Genomic DNA, 20,044 nt, shown 5'->3' with positions numbered 1-20,044 from the left:
TCAGATTCCAAAGATTTGCGGGTTAGGTTAATTGGGCATGGCAGATTGCCCCTTAGTGTCCTGGGATGTGTAGGTTAGAGGGATTAGCAGGTAAATATGTAGGGATCTGGGAATAGGGCCTGGGTGGAATTGTGGTCGGTGCAGACTTGTTGGGCCGAATGGCCTCTTTCTGCACCGTAGGGTTTCTATGATTCAGACCCAGGGAGATCATGTCGACTCCACACAGACAGTGACTCAATTGAAGCCAGGCCCCTGGCACTGTGAGGCAGCAGTGCTCACCACTGTGCTACCTTGCTGCCCCATAATGTGCGGGCTTCAGTGAATAAATCATGTCTCATAGTGAGTAATTCTTTGTACCTTTGTAGACGGACTATCCAGAACACATTAGCATTTCTACGGTAATCGAGGAAGAGAACATAATATTGGACCTCCGCAGAGATCTGTAAGTAAATCTCACTTTGTATGAAAGAGAACTAGGTATCAATTCTCATGATGCCTTGTGGATGGATTTCATTCAGTAGTTTCTGTTTCATATTCAATATAGGTATCCTGTACAAATGATAGGAAAGTTAGAGTTTTGCTTTGTACCTAACACTCTTTAAACTCCATACTGCAGCTATCCTAGCCTGCCTCCCACCATTCTGCCCTTTGGCTTGTGCTGGTTGTAATGTAGAGCCACCCAGTCATTCCCACTCTCCTGTTCATTCCTCATAGTTTAAAGTTTATTTATTAGTCACGGGTTCAATCGCAATGAAGTTATTATGAATGTCGCCACACTCCGGTGCCTGTTCGGGTACACATAGGGCGAATTTAACATGATCAATCCACCCAACTAGCACGTCTTTTGGACTGTGGGAGGAAACAGGAACACCCAGAGGAAACCCACGCAGACGTTGGGAGAACTCCGCACAAACAGGGACCCAAGCTGGGAATCGAACCTAGAGCCCTGACACTGTGAGGCAGCAATGCTAACTGTGCCACCATGCCAACTCCTGTTCTCTCTTCAAGCACTTATACAATTATTTTGAAAGTAACAATTGGATTTGCTTGCTCCACCTTTCTGGAATACCTTCCAGGACTCATTTACTCCTTTTTTGTACAAGTAAAGTTTTAAAAAAAATTCTCCTGGTTCTTCTGTCGTCAACTCATTCACTTCAAATCTGCATCTTTGGTTGCTAACTCCTTTTGCTAAATTAGCTGATGAGATATGGACATGTGTGGTATTGCTCACTGTTGCATAAGAACATAAGAAATAGGAGCAGGAGTAGGCCATCTAGCCCTTCAAGCCTGCCCTGCCATTCAATAAGATCAAGGCTGATCTGAAGTGGATCAGTTCCACTTTCCCGCTTTCTCCCCGTAACCCCTAATTCCCTTGTCTGTCAAAAACCTATCTACCCGTGACTTAAATATATTTAGCGAGGCAGCCTCCACCACTTCAACGGGCAGAGAATTCTAGAGATTCACCACCCTTTGAGTGAAGAAGTTCCTCCTCAACTCCGTTCTAAACTGCGACCCCCTTATCTTGAGGCTGTGCCCTCTAGTCCTGCTATCCTTTCTAAGCAGGAAGAATCTCTCTATCCATCCCTTTCATTATCTTATACGTCTCGAGAAGATCCCCCCCTCGTCCTTCCAAACTCCAGCGAGTACAGACCCAGTCTATTTAGTCTCTCTTCATAGTCCAACCCCCTCATCTCTGGTATCAGCCTAGTGAACCTCCTCTGCACTCCCTCCAAGGCCAAAATATCCTTGCACAACTGTGGCGACCGAAACTGCACACAATACTCCAGCTGCGGCCTCACCAGTACCCTGTACAGTTGCCTGTCCTGGATTTTTCCTGAGGAGGTGTTGGTGATCTTTCTGAACTGCAGCAGTCTTTGTGATGTTGGAATAGTTCTCAGAAACCATTTTTAAACAGAACAAACTACAGCACAGAACAGTCCCTTCAGCCTACCAAGTCTATGCCAACACATGATGCCTTTCCTTGTGATCCTTGTCCCTCTATTCCCTCAAACTACGGGGGGAGTTTTCCCATCCTGCCTGCCACAGGAATGCAAAGATCCGTTGACCTCAGTCAGTATTTTCCCATTTTAGGGCAAGCGTGGCCGGAAAATCCCACCTGACATCTCTTACCCTGAGGTAGGCTTGGGCCTCAACCAATAATTGGTTACCATAGCTACCTGTTGTCTGCAGCTGAATTCCCTTAGACAAAGGCCCATTCAGTCTTACCAGTCAAGGTTAACATTCATGTAATCTCTTTACTCGGTGGCCTAAGAAACACATATTAATACCATTCTCTCACAGCAGTTTAAAAGTTTGTGTTAATGATCAAATGTCAGGAAAAAAAATGCTTAATATTCTGAAAGATAAAACATTTGTGTTCCAAATTCCATTTCCAGTTTTTCTAACATAGTTATTACTGAATCACTTCATCTTTTATTATCTCACAATTAAGACAATTTTCGTAACTAAAACTGGATGGCTTCCAGTAACACTAGATAAAAGCAAATTACTGCGCATGCTGGAATCTGGCACAAAAAGAGAAAATGCTGGCAAATCTCAGTAGGTCTGACAGCCTCTGTAAGAAGAGCTGATGTTTCGAGTCCAGATGACCCTGGGTCCAGTAACACTGGTTTTCTTTTTATTAAAGTGACTTTATCAATTGTTGAGGCCACAGTTGAAGTGCTGTGTGCAGTTCTGGTCACCACACTGTTGGAGGGATGTGATTGCACTGGAGGGGGTGCAGAGGAGATTTACCAGGATGATGCCTGGGAAGAAACAATTAAATTATAAAGAGAGGTTGGATAGTCTTGGGTTGTTTTCTCTGGAGCAGAGAAGACTGAGGGGTGACCTGATTGAGGTGTTCAAGATTATGAGGGGCATGGACAGAGCGGATAAATGGCAGCTCTTCCCTTTCGGGTCAGTTACAAGGCGACACAAGTTAAAAGTGAGGGGTGGGAGATTTAGAACGAATTTAAGGAAAACCTTTTTATCCAGAGGGTAGCGACGATCTGGAATGCACTGCTTGGGAGAGTGGTGGAGGCTTCACATCCTTTAAAAAGTACCTGGATGAGTACTTGGCACGCCATAAAATTCAAGGCTATGTGCCAAGTGCTGGCAAGTGGGATTAGCTGGGCAGGGCAGTGCAGACTTGATGGGCCAAAGGGCCTCTTCTGCACTGTAATATTCTGTGATTCTGTGACTTCCATCAGTTTCAGGTAAGAGCATAGTCATTCAAATTTCAAAATGCAAGCTGCAAAATGGCCATAACACTTCGTGATTTTGGAATTACCAACAACAGAAAATAAGTGTGGCTATCATTTTGTAATTTCCATTTGTAGCAGGTTGCGTTGGATGCAGGCAACTACAGAGATTTATCGAATCGCTGTTAACTCTGTAAAGACTGAGGCAAAGCCCATGCAGCAGCTGATGTCACAAATTAAACATGTGACTAACTCTTAAAGTAACAGCACAACAACAACCCCAAACATATAACTTCCCTCTCCCTTTACTTCTAAGGTCCCACAACAACAAAAAACCAAAATCATGAAAATATATATACAAGGGCTGGTAATGAATTATCAGACAGTAATAATACAGTTAATAGGAAAGGTCTTTTTCTGACTGGATGCCTACACACTTCAAGGATTTGGTTGTTCTCGAACTTTGGTCAATTTTGATCGAATGTGTGGATGAGGGAAGTGCATTTAATGTTGTTTATTGGATTTTAGCGAAGCTTTTGACAAGGTCACACATGGGAGACTGACTGAGAAGGTTAAAGCACATGGAATTCAAGGATAGAAGGCAAGATGATCCAAAACTGGCTCGGTAATAGACCTCAAAGGGTAGAAGGATGTTTGAGTATCCGGAGGCCGGTGTCCAGTGGTGTAATCATTGAAATCATAGAAACACTACAGTGTAGAAGGAGGCCATTTGGCCCATTGCATCTGCACTGACCACAACCCCACCCAGGCCCTATCCTTGTACCTCCACATATTTACCCTGCTAATCTCTCTAACCTACACATCCTGGGACACTAAGGGACAACTTAGCATGACCAATCAACCTAACTCGCACATATTTGGACTGTGGGAGGAAACCGGAGTACCTGAAGGAAACCCATGCTGACACGGGGAGAAAGTGAGGGGGGCATAGTTGGGGAATGCAGGGCACGGCATAGTGGGGGTGGGGCGGAGCAGGGTTTGAAATGCGTGTACTTTAATGCGAGGAGTATTCGCAATAAAGTGGATGAACTTGCAGCGTGGATCAGTACCTGGGACTTTGATGTTGTGGCCATTTCTGAGACATGGATAGAGCAGGGTCAGGAATGGATGTTGCAGGTTCCGGGGTACAAATGCTTTAGTCGGAGTAGAGAAGAAGGTAGAAGGGGGGGTGGGGTAGCATTGCTAGTCAAGGACTGTATCACAGTGTCGGAGAGAAAGTTTGATGAGGACTTGTCAGTTGAGGTAGTATGGGCGGAGATTAGAAATAGGAGAGGAGAGGTCACCCTGTTGGGAGTCTTTTATAGACCTCCTAAAAGTTCTAGAGAGGTTGAGGAAAGGATTGCGGAGACAATCCTGGTTAGGAGTGAAAGTAATAGGGTAATTGTTATGGGGGACTTTAACTTTACGAATATTGATTGGAGTTGCTATAGTTCTAGCTCGCTAGAGGGGTCAGTGTTTGTACAAAGCGTGCAGGAAGGTTTTTTGTCTCAGTATGTAGACAGGCCAACTAGAGGTGAGGCTATATTGGATTTGGTGCTGGGAAATGAGCCAGACCAGGTGCTAGACTTGGAAGTTGGTGTGCATTTTGGTGATAGTGACCACAATTCGGTTACGTTCACCTTAGTGATGGGAAGAGATAGGCATGAACCTCGGGTCAGCAATTTTAGCTGGGGTAAGGGCGATTATGAGGCTATCAGGAGTGAATTAGGACGCATGGATTGGATTAGGGGATTACAGGGACTGGGAACGTCTGAAATGTGGAGTTTTTTCAAGGAGCAGCTACTGCGAGTCCTTGATAGGTATGTCCCTGTCAGGCATGGTGGATTTGGTAGATCTAGGGAACCGTGGTGCACTAAAAGAGTTGAGTCGATGGTTAAAAAGAAAAAGGAGGCTTATGTTCGGATGAGATTGGAGGGCTCAGATAGTGCACTAGAAAGCTTTAGATTGGCTAGGAGGGAGTTGAAGAGTGAGTTGAGAAGGGCTAAAAGAGGACATGAGAAGACTTTGGCTGATAGGATTAAGGAGAATCCTAAGGCGTTCTATAAGTATGTCAAGAACAGAAGGTTGGTCAGGGCAAGATTAGGGCCAGTTACAGACAGCAGGGGGAAGTTGTGTGTGGAACCGGAGGAGATTGGAGAAGTATTGAACCAATATTTCTCTTCGGTGTTCACGCAGGGGGACATGAATATAGCTGAGGAGGACATTGGGTTGCAGGGGTGTAAAATAGACAGTATTACGGTTGATAAAGAGGATGTGCTGGAAATTCTTGAGGGGCTGAAAATAGATAAGTCCCCTGGTCCGGATGGGATCTACCCTAGGATTCTCTGGGAGGCTAGAGAGGTGATTGCAGAGCCTCTGGCTCAGATCTTCAGGTCGTCATTGGTCTCTGGTGTAGTCCCGGAGGATTGGAGGATAGCGAATGTTGTCCCATTGTTTAAGAAGGGGAACAGAGACTTTGCCGGGAATTATAGACCGGTGAGTCTTACTTCTGTTGTGGGCAAGGTTTTAGAAAAAATTATTAGGGATAGGATTTATAGTTATTTGGAGTGTAATGAATTGATTAGAAATAGTCAGCATGGTTTTGTAGCAGGTAGGTCGTGCCTTACTAACCTTATTGAGTTTTTTGAGAAGGTGACCAAAGAGGTGGATAGGGGTAAGGCAGTTGACGTGGTATACATGGATTTTAGTAAGGCGTTCGATAAGGTTCACCATGGTAGGCTTCTGCAGAAAATGCAGATGTATGGGATTGTGGGTAATCTAGGAAGTTGGATCAGGAATTGGCTATCAGATAGGAGACAGAGGGTGGTGGTGGATGGTAAATATTCATCATGGAGTGCAGTTACGAGTGGTGTGCCTCAGGGATCTGTTTTGGGGCCACTGTTGTTTGTAATTTTTATTAATGATCTGGATGAGGGTATAGTTGGGTGGATTAGTAAATTTGCTGATGACACCAAAGTTGGAGGTGTGGTAGATTGTGAGGAAGGGTGTCATAGTCTGCAGGGAGACTTAGATAGGTTGCAGAGCTGGGCCGAGAGGTGGCGGATGGAATTTAATGCGGAGAAGTGTGAGGTAATTCACTTTGGTAGGAGCAACAGATGTGTCGAGTATAGGGCTAACGGGAGGACTTTGAATAGTGTGGATGAACAGAGGGATCTAGGTGTGTGTGTACATAGATCCCTGAAAGTTGGGAATCAAGTAGATAAGGTTGTCAAGAAGGCGTACGGTGTCTTGGCGTTTATTGGTAGGGGGATTGAATTTAGGAGTCGCAGTGTAATGTTGCAACTGTACACTACTCTAGTGCGGCCGCACTTGGAGTACTGTGTGCAGTTCTGGTCCCCGCATTACAAGAAGGATGTGGAGGCGTTGGAGAGGGTGCAGAGGAGGTTTACTAGGATGTTGCCTGGTATGGTGGGGAGGTCCTATGAGGAGAGACTGAGGGATCTAGGGTTGTTTTCGTTGGAAAGAAGGCGGCTAAGAGGGGATCTTATTGAAACATATAAGATGATTAGAGGTTTAGATAGGGTGGATAGTGATAGCCGTTTTCCTCGGATGGAGAAAGCTAGCACGAGGGGGCATGGCTTTAAATTAAGGGGGGGTAGCTACAGGACGGATGTCAGGGGTAGGTTCTTTACCCAGCGGGTGGTGAGGGATTGGAATGCCCTGCCTGCTGCAGTTGTAAATGCGTCTAGTTTGGGGGCGTTTAAGAGATCTCTGGATAGGTTTATGGACGAAAAGGGATTGGTATAGGCTAGTGGGTCATTGTTTTTGTAACTGGTCGGCGCAACATCGTGGGCCGAAGGGCCTGTTCTGCGCTGTAATGTTCTATGTTCTAATGTTCTATGTTCTAATTTGCAATCTCTACACAGACAGTGACCCAAGCAGGAATTGAACACAGGTACTTAGCACTGTGAGGAGTGCAGTGCTAACCACTGTGTCACTGTGCTGTCCACAAAGTTCAGTGCTGTTATATCCAAAAATGATGTGGAGATGCCGGTGTTGGACTGGGGTAAACACAGTAAGAAGTCTCACAACGCCAGGTTAAAGTCCAACAGGTTTATTTGGTAGTAAATGCCACTAGCTTTCGGAACACTGTTCCTTCATCAGGTGAACTCTGCACTCATCTGATGAAGGAGCAGCGTTCCGAAAGCTAGTGGCGATTACTACCAAATAAACCTGTTGGACTTTAATCTGGTGTGTGAGACTTCTTACTGTGTATATCCAAAAATGACGTAGATGATAATGTGCGGGAAATGATAACCAAGTTTGCAGAAGACACTGACATTGGTAGGGTCGCTAAAGTGAAGAAGAAGGTCATAGGTTAGAGGAAGCTGTAGATTGATTGGTCAGATGGGCAGGGCAATGGCAGATTGTGTTTAACCCTAATAAGTGCAAGGTGATGCACTTTGGAAGAAGAAACAAGACGGGGGAGTATTTATTGAATGGCAGGACACTGGGAAGCTCAGAGGAACAGATGGATCTTGGACTAATTAGTTGTAGCTCCCTGAAGACAGCAGAGCAAGTGACTGGGCTAGTTCAGAAGGTATGTGGTATACTTGCTTTTATCACTCATTGTATGGAGTGTAACAGCAAGGTGGTAATGTTGGAGTCGGACAGAATGTTTTTCAGGCCACAGCTGGCATGAGTACTGGTCACCTCACTATAGGAAGGCTCTGATAGCACTTGAAGGGTACAGAGGAGATTCACCAGGATGTTGCCCGGAATGGAGCATCTGAGCTATAAGGAGCAACTGGAAAGGTTTGGATAGTTTTCTTTAGAACAGAGAAGGATGAGGGGGGGATATGATTGAGGTGTGTAAGATTATGAGGGGTATGGACAGGGTGAGTAAGGAACAGCAGTTCCCCTTAGTTGAGGGATCAATCATGAGGGAACAGGGTTTTAGGATGAGGGGCAGGAGATTCAGAGCAAATTTGAGAAATACTTTCTTTCTCTCAGATGGTGGTGGCAATCTGGAATGCACTGCCTGGGAAGGTAGTAGGGGCCGGAAACCTTCTACCCATTAAAAAGTGTTTGGATAAGCACTTGTTACATCATAACATTCAAGGCTATGGGACAAGTATTGGAAAATGGGATTAGCACACTTTGGAACATATTTTCTCGTATGTCAAAGGGTGAATAAAGCATGCAAGACTAAATCCCAACTGATTTGATTTTGATTTGATTTGATTAACTATTGATATATGTATTAGCATACAGTGAAAAGTGTTGTTTCTTGTGAGCTATACAGACAAAGCATACTGTACATAGAGAAGGAAAGGAGAGGGTGTAGAATGTAGTGTTACAGTCATAGCCAGAGTGTAGAAAAAGATCAACTTAATATAAGATAGGTCCATCCAAAAGTCTGATGGCTTTTGATGGGAAGAAGCTGTTCTTGAATTGGTTGGTGTGTGTCCTCAAACTTTTGTATCTTTTTCCTGACAGAAGATGGTGGAAGAGAGAATGTCTGGAGTGTGTGGGGTCCTTGACTGTGCTGGCTGCTGTTCCGAGGCAGTGGGAAATGTAGATAGGACTAATGGATATGAGGCTGGTTTGAGTGATGGACTGGGCTACATTTACAACCTTTTGTAGATGGTCGGAGCAGGAGCCATACCAAGCTGTGATACATCCAGAAAGGATTCTTTGTATGGTGCATCTGTAAAAATAGAGTCGTAGTGGACGGATCAGATCAAAGCTCTACATTGTGAATGTTGGTAGACAATTAAGTAACTCTCTGAAGGAGGAGGCTCCACAAATATTCCCATCCTCAATGATGGAGCAACTCAGCACGTCAGTGCAAAAGACAAGGGTGAAGTAGTCGCAACAACCTTCAGTTGCATTCAGTGGAATTTAGAAGAATAAGAGGGGAACTCATTGAAAGGTATTAAATTTGACAGGATGGGACAGACTGGATGCAGGAATGATGCTTTGTCTGAATGGAGGCTCTAGAACCAGGGGTCACAGTTTCAGGATGCAGAGTAGGCCATTTAGAACAGGATGAGGAGAAATTTCTTCACTCAGAGGGCGGTAAACCTGACAAATTCTCTACCAAAGAAACCCATAGAGGATAAATCACTGGATATTTTTAAGAAGGAAATCGTTAGATTTCTAGACTCACGGAGTATCAAGAGGTATCAAGAGTATCAAGAGGTTTAAATGTCAACAAAGATTGACAACAAAGTTGATAAAGAAGGGTAGGAGAAACTATGAAGCTGGGCTAGCGCTTAATATAAAAAAGGATAGCAAGAGTTTTTATAAATATATAAAAAGGAAGAGGCTGGCTAGGGTGAATGTTGGTCCTTTAGAGGATGAGAAAGGGGACCTAGTGGTAGGGGATGGGGATATGGCTAAGGTATTGAATAACTTTTTTGTTTCTGTCTTCACGGAGGAGGACGTGAATAATTTGCCGGGTGTTAGTGATGGAAAGGTGGTAGGACTGGAGGGTCTTAATGACATTACTGTTACTAGAGAGGCGGTGCTCGACAGACTGGAGGGGCTGATTGTGGACAAGTCCCCAGGACTGGATGGAATGCATCCAAGGGTTCTGAAAGAAATGGCGGAGGTGATAGTGGATGCCTTGGTGGTTATTTTCCAGACGTCGCTGGATTCCAGGGAAGTGCCGGAAGATTGGAAGACGGCTAATGTTACGCCGTTGTTTAAGAAGGGTGCCAGGCAAAAGGCGGGGAATTATAGGCCGGTTAGTTTAACGTCTGTGGTAGGTAAAATGTTAGAATCCGTCATTAAGGAGGAAATTGCGAGGCATCTTGAAGGCAATTGCTTGATAGAGCAGACGCAGCACGGTTTCATTAAAGGGAAGTCGTGTCTGACAAATTGACTGGAGTTCTATGAGGATGTGTCTAGGGCAGTGGATAGAGGAGAGCCGGTGGATGTGGTCTTTCTGGATTTTCAGAAGGCGTTTGACAAAGTACCTCACAAGAGGTTATTGCAGAAGGTCAGGGGACATGCAATTGGGGGTAGGGTGTTAGCGTGGCTAGAGGATTGGTTGTCAAATAGGAGGCAGAGAGTGGGGGTCAACGGGTGCTATTCGGATTGGTGGATGGTGACTAGTGGAGTGCCCCAGGGATCGGTGCTGGGGCCTGAGCTTTTTACCATTTATATAGATGATCTGGAGGAGGGAACTGAGTGTAGGGTGTCAAAATTTGCTGATGACACCAAGATTGGTGGAACGGCAAATTGTGCAGAGGGTGTGGAGAGTGTGCAGAAGGATCTAGATAGGCTGGGCGAATGGGCCAGGAACTGGCAAATGGAATTTAATGTTGGCAAGTGCGAGGTGGTCCACTTTGGTAGGAAGAATGGTAGGAAGGACTATTACTTACGTGGCGAAAAACTGCAGCAGGCGATGGTGCAGAGGGACCTCGGGGTCCTTGTGCATGAGTCGCAAAAACCCAGCTTGCAGGTGCAGCAGGTGGTCAGGAAGGCGAATGGGATGCTGGCCTTCATAGCGAGGGGGATTGAATATAGAACATAGAACATAGAACATAGAACATTACAGCGCAGAACAGGCCCTTCGGCCCACGATGTTGCGCCGACCAGTTACAAAAACAATGACCCACTAGCCTATACCAATCCCTTTTCGTCCATAAACCTATCCAGAGATCTCTTAAACGCCCCCAAACTAGACGCATTTACAACTGCAGCAGGCAGGGCATTCCAATCCCTCACCACCCGCTGGGTAAAGAACCTACCCCTGACATCCGTCCTGTAGCTACCCCCCCATATAAAAGTAGGGAGGTCTTGCTGCAGCTGTATAGGGCATTGGTGAGGCCGCAGCTGGAGTACTGTGTGCAGTTTTGGGTGCTGCACCTGCGCAAGGATATTTTGGCCCTGGAGGGAGTGCAGAGGAGGTTTACTAGGCTGATACCGGAGTTGAGGGGATTGAGCTATGAGGAGAGGCTGAATAAACTAGGCTTGTACTCGTTAGAGTTTAGAAGAATGAGGGGAGATCTCATTGAGACGTATAAGATGATGAATGGGATGGATAGGATAGAGGTGGAGAGACTCTTCCCACTCAAAAAAGACAGTAGGACTAGGGGGCACAGTCTCAAGATAAAGGGGGTGCGGTTTAGAACGGAGTTGAGGAGGAACTTCTTCACTCAAAGGGTGGTGAATCTCTGGAATTCTCTGCCCGTTGAAGTGGTGGAGGCTGCCTCGCTAAATATTTTTAAGACGCGGGTTGATGGGTTTTTGATAAGAGAGGGGATTAAGGGTTATGGGGAGAGGGCGGGAATGTGGAACTGAGCCACGACAGATCAGCCATGATCTTATTGAATGGCGGGGCAGGTTCGAAGGGCTAGATGGCCTACTCCTGCTCCTATTTCTTATGTTCTTAAGTTATGGGGCTCTGACCTTTTCAGTTATCAACATTCAAAGCTTTTAATAAGCTCAAGTACATTGGAGTTGCATTTACAAGTGTTGCTTATCAGTTTTTCTGTCAGATACTCCCATATTACTACAACTTTAAATCTTTAAAACTATAAATTAAATTCTAAAGTCGTGACTTTACTTTTTCCTGCAGTACCCATGTGCCAAATGTGTTTCAGACATCACACTACGATTCAAATGAGCCATTGATGACAGACAAGGGAGCTAAACTGGTGAGCATTATCTTATAAACTGAGATCAAACTGCATGTATTTTGCCCTTTTATTTCCTGCCCACCTTTCTGGTGGCTGTGACTTCTATAAAACTCCTCAGTTGTCAGAGTCAGAACTGTACATTGTCCAAGTTTCCATTCTTCAGATATAAGACCATAAAAAATAGGAACAGGAGTCGGCCATTCGACCCCTTGAGCCTGCTCTACCGTTCAATAGGATTATGGCTGTTTTGACATTCTCACTTCCATTTTTCTGCCCTTCCCCCTCACCCTTGATTCCCTTCCTGAGCAAAAATCTATCTCAGCCTTAAATATAAATATAGACAACTTCTGCTTCCATAGTTCTCTGTGGCAAGGAATTCCAAACACCCACAACCCTCTGAGAGAAGAAATTCCTCCCCATCTCTATCTTATCTCCTGGATTATCAGGGACTTTGCCATTTGGTCTGAGACGCAGCACTATCGCCTGGAATTTTGTGATGAAAGATCTACCATGATTCACAAATTTTTCTCATCCTGTGATCCAACCTTCATTCATTTAGGGAGATGGCGGTCACAACCCAGAGACCCAAGGCAATGCTCTGGGGACCTTGGTTTGAAATTTGGATTCAATTTGAAATTTAGAGTCGACCAGTGACCATGAAGCCATTATCAGTTGTCGTAAAAACCCATCTGGTTCACCTATGTCCTTGAGGGAAGGAAATCTGCCATCCTTACCTGGACTGGCCTACATGTGACTCCAGAGCCACAGCAATGTAGTTGATTCTTAAGTGCCCTCTGAAATGGTCTAGCAAGCCACGCAGTTCAAGGGCAACTAGGGATGGGCATTAACATAGAAACAGAAAATAGAAGCAGGCGTAGGCCATTCAGCACGTCGAGCCTGCTCCGCCATTCATTTTGATCATGGCTGATCATAGAATTCTGCATCTTGATCCCTCCTCCCCCCCATATTCCTTGATTCCTTTAGCCCCAAGAGCTGTATCTAATTCCTTCTTGAAATCAGACAATGTTTTGGCCTCAAGTAGTGAATTCCACACATTCACCACCCTCTGGGTGAAGAAGTTCCTACCAACAACCTGTCCTGGCCCCTGCACGCTGATGCCATATTTAAAAAAGCCCACCAGCACCTCTTTTCTCAGAAGGCTAAGATAATTTGTCATGTCGCTACGACTCTCACCAATTTTTACAGATGCAACATAGAAAGCATCCTTTCTGGATGTACCACAGTTTGGTATGAATCCTGGTCTGACCAAGACCACAAGAAATAACAAAAGGTTGTGAATGAAGCCCAGTCCATCACACAAACCAGCCTCCCATCTATTGACTTTGTGTATGCTTCCTGTTGCATCAGAAAAGCAGCCTAAATTATCAAGGACCCCACACACCACAGACATACTCTCTTTTACCTTCTTCCATGGGGAGAAAGATACAGAAGATAGAGAGTCATAGAGGTTTACAGCATGGAAATAGGCCCTTCGGCCCAACTTTGGTCCATAAAGCCCTTTTTTGTTCAAACCCCTGAGCTAATCCCAATTGCCTGCATTTGCCCCATATCCCTCTATACCCATCGTACCCATGTAACTATCTAAACGCTTTTTAAAAGACAAAATTGTAACCACCTCTATTACTACCTCTGGCAGCTTGTTCCAGACACTCACCACCCTTTGTGTCAAACAATTGCCCCTCTGGAAACTTTTGTATCTCTCCCCTCTCACCTTAAACCTATGCCCTCTAGTTTTAGACTCCCCTACCTTTGGGAAACAAGCTGAGCTGTATCCCTCATTATTTTATAGACCTCTATATGGTCACCACCTCCCTCCTACGCTCCAGAGCAAAAAGTCCCAGTCCGTCCAACCTCTCCTTATAACTCAATCCATCAAGTCCCGATTGCATCCTAGTATATATTTTCTGCACTCTTTCTAGTTTAATAATATCCTTTCTGTAATAGGGTGACCAGAATTGCCCACAGTATTTCAAGTGTGGCCTTTCCAATATCTCGTACAACTTCAACAAGACATCCCAACTCCCATATTCAATGTTCTGACCAATGAAACCAAACATGCTGAATGCCTTCTTCACCACTCTGTTCATCTGTGACTCCACTTTCAAGGAGCTATGAACATGTACCCCTAGATCTCTTTGTTCTGTAACTCGCCCCAACATCCCACCATTCTGAGGTCACATATCAACCGACTCAAGAACAGTTTCTTCCCTGATGCCATCAGACTTTTGAATGGACCTTCTTCGCATTGAGCTTTTGCTACATCCTTGTTATGACTGCAACACTACATTCTGCACCCTCTTTATAAACATTATGCTTCTTCTGTGTGTTACGCAAGAAACAATACTATTCACTGTATACCAATACATGCGACAATAATAAATTAATTCAAAAATCCTGAAGGGTTTACCTCTTATTGTCAAACTATGACCCCTAGTCCTGGACTTAGCCATCAGCGGGAACATTCTTTCTGAATCTAACCTGTCTAACCCCGTTAGAATTTTATCTGTTTTTATAAGATCCACTCTTCTAAATCCAATGAATACAATCCTAACTGATTCAGTTTCACCTTATGCGACAGGCCTGTCATCCTGGGAATCAGCCTGATAAGTCTTATTCTCCAGTGCCAATATATCCTTTCTCAAGTAAGGAGACCAAAATTGTAATAGTACTCCAGGTGTGGCCTCACCAGCACCTTATACAGCTGCAACGTTACCTCCCTGTTTTTAAACTCCATCCCTCTAGCAATGAAGGACAAAATTCCATTTGCTTCTTAATTACCTTCTACACCTCCAAACCAGCTCATTGAGATTCCTGCACAAGGACACCCAGGTCCCTCTGCACAGCTGCATGCTGCAATATTTTACTATTTAAATAATAGTCCATTTTGTTAGTATTCTTACCAAAATGGATGACCTCACATTTACCAGCATTGCAAGCCATCTGCCAGACCCTCGCCCACTCACTTAAACTATCTATATCCCTTTGCAGACTTTCAGCATCCTATGCACTCTTTGTTCTGCCACTCACCTTAGTGTCCCCTGTGAATTTTGACACACTACACTTGGTCTCCAGCTCCAAATCATGTTATGTAAATCATAAACAATTGCGGTCAAACACTGATCCGTGAGGCACACCACGAGTCACTGATCACCATGCTTATAAGAAGATAAGACCTAGGAGCAGGCCAACTGGCCTCTCGAGCCTGCTCCGCTATTCAATAAGATCATGGCTGATCTTTTTGTGGACTCAGCTCCACTTACCCGCCTACTCACCATAATCCTTAATTCCTTTACTGTTCAAAAATTTATCTATCCTTGCCTTAAAATCATCCAATGAGGGAGCCTCAACTGCTTCACTGGGCAGGGAATTCCACAGATTCACAACTCTTTGTGTGAAGAAGGTCCTCCTCAACTCAGTCCTAAATCTGCTTCCCCTTATTTTGAGGCTATGCCCCCTAGTTCTAGTTTCATCCACCAGTGGAAACAACTTCCCTGCTTCTATTTTATCTATTCCCTCATAATCTTATATGTTTCCATAAGATCTCCCCTCATTCTTTTGAATTCCAATGAGTACAGCCCCAGTCGACTCGGTCCCTCCTCATAAGCCAACCCTCTCAACTCCGAAATCATCCTAGTGAATCTCCTCTGCACCCCCTCCAGTGCCAGTGTATCCTTTCTCAAGTAAGGAGACCAAAACTGTACACAGTACTCCAGGTGTGGCCTCACCAGCACCTTATACAGCTGCAACATAACCTCACTGTTTTTAAAATCCATCCCTCTAGCAATGAAGTGGCGCCACTATTTAGAAAAGGAGGTAAACAAAAGGCATTTGCTATTTTCCAATCTGCGGGAACCACCCCAGAGTCCAGTGAATTTTGATAAATTACCTCTAGTGCATTTGCTATTTCTCCCACCATCTCTTTTAGTACCCTGGGATGCACTCCATCAGGGCCAGGAGACTTGTCTACCTTTAGCCCCCATTAGTTTGCCCAGCACTGCTTCTTTTGTGATAATGATGGTTTCTAGGTCCTCACCTGCCATAGCCTTTCTGTCATCAATTTTCGGCGTGTTATTTGTGAAGACTGACGCAAAATACCTGTTCAATGTCTCAGCCATGTTCTCATTTCCACTTATTACATCCCCCTTCTTGTCCTCTAAAGGACCAATGTTTATTTTTCGTCACTCTTTTTCGTTTTATGTATTTGTAGATACTTTTGCTATCTGTTTTTATATTCTGAGCTAGTTTATTCTCATAATCCATCTTACTTTTCTTTATAGCTTTTTTTGTGGCTTTCTGTTGGCCTAAGTTCCCACTAATCTTTGCCACTTTGCATGAATTTTCTTTCAATTTGATACCCTCCTTTATTTCCTTTGATATCCATAGCTGACTATCTCTTTTTCTACAGTCCTTCCTTATCACTGGTATATACTTTTGCTGAGCACTGTGAAAGATCACTTTGAGAGTCCTCCACTGTTCCTCAGTTGTCCCACCATAAAGTTTTTGCTCTCAGTTTACCGTAGCCAACACTCTCGCATCCCTTTATAGCCTCCTTTGTTTAATCACAAGACACTGGTATTGGATTTTACCTTCTCAGGTTCCACCTGTATTTTATATTCAATACTGTGATCACTTTTTCCAAGAGAATCCCTAACTGCAAGATCACTGTGTACGTACATAACGTGTATTACGACCGCAGGCTGTTCGCCCTTCCCCTTCAGGATGTCCTGCAGCCACTTCGAGAAATCCTTGACTCTAGCACCAGGCAGGCAACATACCATCCTGGAGTTTTATTTGTAGCCACAGAAACACTTAACTATTCTCTTTACAATTGAATGCCCGCTAAGTATGACATCCTCACGCCTTTTACTCCTCCCCTCTGCAGCAGAACCAAAATGATGCAAAGTTGCTGCTTTCCCCTGAGACCATAAAACCATAAGATTTAGGAGCAGAATTAAGCTATTTGGTCCATCGCGGCTTCTCCGCCATTCAATAATGGCTGTTATTTTTCTCATCCCCATTCTCCTACCTTTTCCCCATAACCCTGATCCCCTTATTAATCAAGAACCTATCTATCTCTGTCTTAAAGACACTCAGTGACCTGGCTCCACAGGCTTCTGTGACAAAGGATTCCACAGCCTTCTGTGGCAAAGAATTTCACAGATTCATGACTCTCTGGCTGAAGAAATTCATCATCAACTCTTTTTTAAAGGATCGTCCCTTTAGCCTGAGGTTGTGCCCTCTGGTTCTAGTTTTTCTGACTAGTGGAAACATTCTCTCCACGTCCACTCTATCCAGCCCTCGCAGTATCGTGTAATTTTCAGTAAGATCTCCGCCTCATCCTTCTAAACTCCAACATGTACAGACCCACAGTCCTCAACCATCCCTCATTTGACAAGCTCACTATTCCAAGGATCACTCTTGTGAACCTCCTCTGGACCATTTCCAAGGCCAGCACATCCTTCCCCAGATATGGGCCCAAAACTGCTCATAATTCTCCAGTGGGATCTGACCAGAACCTTGTACAGCCTCAGAAGTACATCCCTGCCCTTGTATTCTATCCCTCTTGACATGAATGCTAACATGGCATTTGCCTTCCTAACTCCGACTGAACCTTCACGATAACCTTAAGAGAATCTTGAACAATGACTCCCAAGTCCCTCTGTGTTTCTGATTTCCTAAGCATTTACCCATTTAGAAAATAAATCTATGCCTCCATTCCTCCCTCCAAAGTGCATAACCTCAAACCTTTCCACATTGTATTCCATCTGCCACTTTTTCGTCCACTCTCCCAACTTGTCCAAATCCTTCTGCAGCCCTTCCATTTCCTCAATGCTACCTGTTCCTCTACATACCTTTGTATCATCTGCAAACTTAGCAACAGTGCCTTAAGTTCCTTCCTCCAAATTGTTAATGTAGATTGTATAAAGTTGTGGTCTCAACACTGATCCCTGAGGCATATCATTAGTCACCAACTCCCATCTTGAAAAAGAGCCCTTCATCCCCACTCTCTGCCTTCTGCCAGGCAGCCAATCCTTTATCCATGCCAGGATTTTATCCTTAACACCATGGGCACTTTAATTAATTTAACAGCCTCCTACGCAGCACCTTGTCAAAGGCCTTCTGGAAATCTAAATAAATCACATCCATTGGTTCTCCTTTATCTAACTTCCATATTACCTTGTCAAAGAACTCTAACAGATTTGTCAAACATGACTTCTCCTTGCCAAAGCTGTGCTGACTCAGTCCTACTTTATCATGCACTTCCAAGTGCTCTGCGATCTCATCTTTCAGGGGAATGACCTTTGGAGAGGTCATTCCCTGAACAGTATCCAATAGGGTATATATGTTTTTCAGGGAAATGCCACAGGAGATTCCTGCACTACCTACCGTGCCCTCTTGCTCCATCTGGTGGTCACTCCCATTCCTTTCCTGCCTGTGGGGTCTGAGCCTGCGTTGTGACCACCTCTCTATATGGGCTACCCACAATACTCTATGCCTCGCAGGTGCTCCACAGTGTCCCCATCCACCGCTCTACCTCCATCTCCATCTGGAGCTGCAGCTGGAGACACTTCCTGCACACGCTGACCCAAGGCACTGGAAATGTTCCCGGCCTCCCACATGGAGCACGATGGGCAAACCATGGCTAGGAGCTCTCCTGACTTTCTCCCTTTCAGTTAAGCTTTTGAATGATACTTGATATCAGATTATATCCAATCCTCAAAGGCCGTTCTTTCTGTTCCTCATTACTACCGAACATAATTCTTACTATAAGTGACAAAAATTACTTCTGAAACTATAAGCAATAAAATTCAATACTTACCCAAACTTACTGCTTGCCAATCATCTTTGGACTGTGTGAGGAAAACAGAACACCCAGAGAAAACCCACTCAGACATGGGAAGACTCTCAGGATACAGTGAAAAGTATTGTTTCTTGCGTGCTATACAGACAAAATGTACCATTTATAGAGTACACAGGGGAGAAGAAAAGGAGAGGGTGCAGAATATTGTGTTACAGTCATAGTTAGAGTGTAGTGAAGGATCAACTTAATATAAGATTGATCCATTCAAAATTCTGATGGCAGCAGAGAAGAAGCTGTTCTTGAATTGGTTGGTACGTGACTTCAGACTTTTGTATCTTTTGCCTGACAGGAGAAGGTGGAAGAGAGAATGTCCGGGGTGCATGGGGTCCTTAATTATGCTGGCTGCTTTTCCGAGGCAGTGGAAAGTATAGACAGTGTCACTGGATGGGAGGCTGGTTTATGTGAAGGACTGGGATACCTTCACAACCCCTTGTAAATTTCTGCAACCTTCAGAGCAGGAACTGTACCAAGCTGTGATACAACCAGAAATAATGCATTCTATAGGGCATTTGTAAAAAATAGATGAGAGTTGTAGTGGATGTGCTGAATTTCTTTAGCCTCCTGAGAAAGTAGAGGTGTTGGTGGGCTTTCTTAATTATAGCACTGCGTTGGGAGACCAGAACAGTTTGCTGGTGATCTGAACACCTAGAAACCTGAAGCTCTCAGCCATTTCCACTTAATCACCATTGATGTAGACAAGGGCATGTTCTCCACTACACTTCCTGAAGTTGATGATGTTCTCCTTCATTTGACATTGAGGGAGAGATTATTTTTGCCTCACCAGTTCATCAGATTCTCTATCTCATTCCTGTATTCTGTCTCGTCATTGTTTGAGATCTGACCCACTACAGTGGTGTCGTCAGCAAACTTTCAAGTTTGTTAGAAGTCGAGTTGGAGGGGAATTTGGCCGCACAGTCATTGGTGTATAAGGAGTACAGTAGGGTGCTGAGAACACAGCTTTGTGGGGCACTGTGCTGATTTCCACATTCCATATCTAACTATTGTATAGTTGCAGTGTTGTACTGGAAGCGCTTGGCTAGGGTAGTGGCAAGTTCTGGAGCACAAGTCTTCAGTACTTTGGTTGGAATATTGTCAGGGCCCATTGCTTTTGCATGATCAGTGCCTTCAGCAGTTTCTTAACATCACTTGGAGTGAATCGAATTGGCGAGAGACTGGCATCTGAGATGCTGGGGACCACTGGAGGAGGGTGAGATGGATCACCCACTCAGCACTTCCGGCTGAAGATTGCTGTGAATACTTCAGCCTGATCTCTTGTACTGATGTTCTGGACTCCTCCATCATTGAGGACAGGAAATTTGTGGTGTCTCTTCCTCCAGTGAGTTGTTTAA

General features: G+C 44.6%; 1 protein-coding gene across 1 annotated transcript in view; it reads left to right on the top strand.

The window, feature by feature from the left end:
- The first annotated feature begins 380 nt into the window (after positions 1-380).
- Positions 381-20,044, top strand: part of LOC145348482 (zinc metalloproteinase-disintegrin-like protein H3) — a 180,365-nt gene continuing 160,701 nt past the window's right edge. The window contains exons 1-2 of the mRNA XM_080196673.1: positions 381-442; positions 11,752-11,830. Coding sequence (XP_080052799.1) covers positions 11,807-11,830 — 24 coding nt within the window. The 5' untranslated portion in view covers positions 381-442; positions 11,752-11,806. The remainder of the gene's footprint in view (positions 443-11,751; positions 11,831-20,044) is intronic.

The sequence above is a fragment of the Carcharhinus amblyrhynchos genome, chromosome 1 (genome assembly GCF_965287045.1).
Source record: "Carcharhinus amblyrhynchos chromosome 1, sCarAmb.v2.hapA, whole genome shotgun sequence".
Classification (NCBI taxonomy): domain Eukaryota; kingdom Metazoa; phylum Chordata; class Chondrichthyes; order Carcharhiniformes; family Carcharhinidae; genus Carcharhinus; species Carcharhinus amblyrhynchos.
This window is presented reverse-complemented; position numbering and strand designations above follow the sequence as displayed.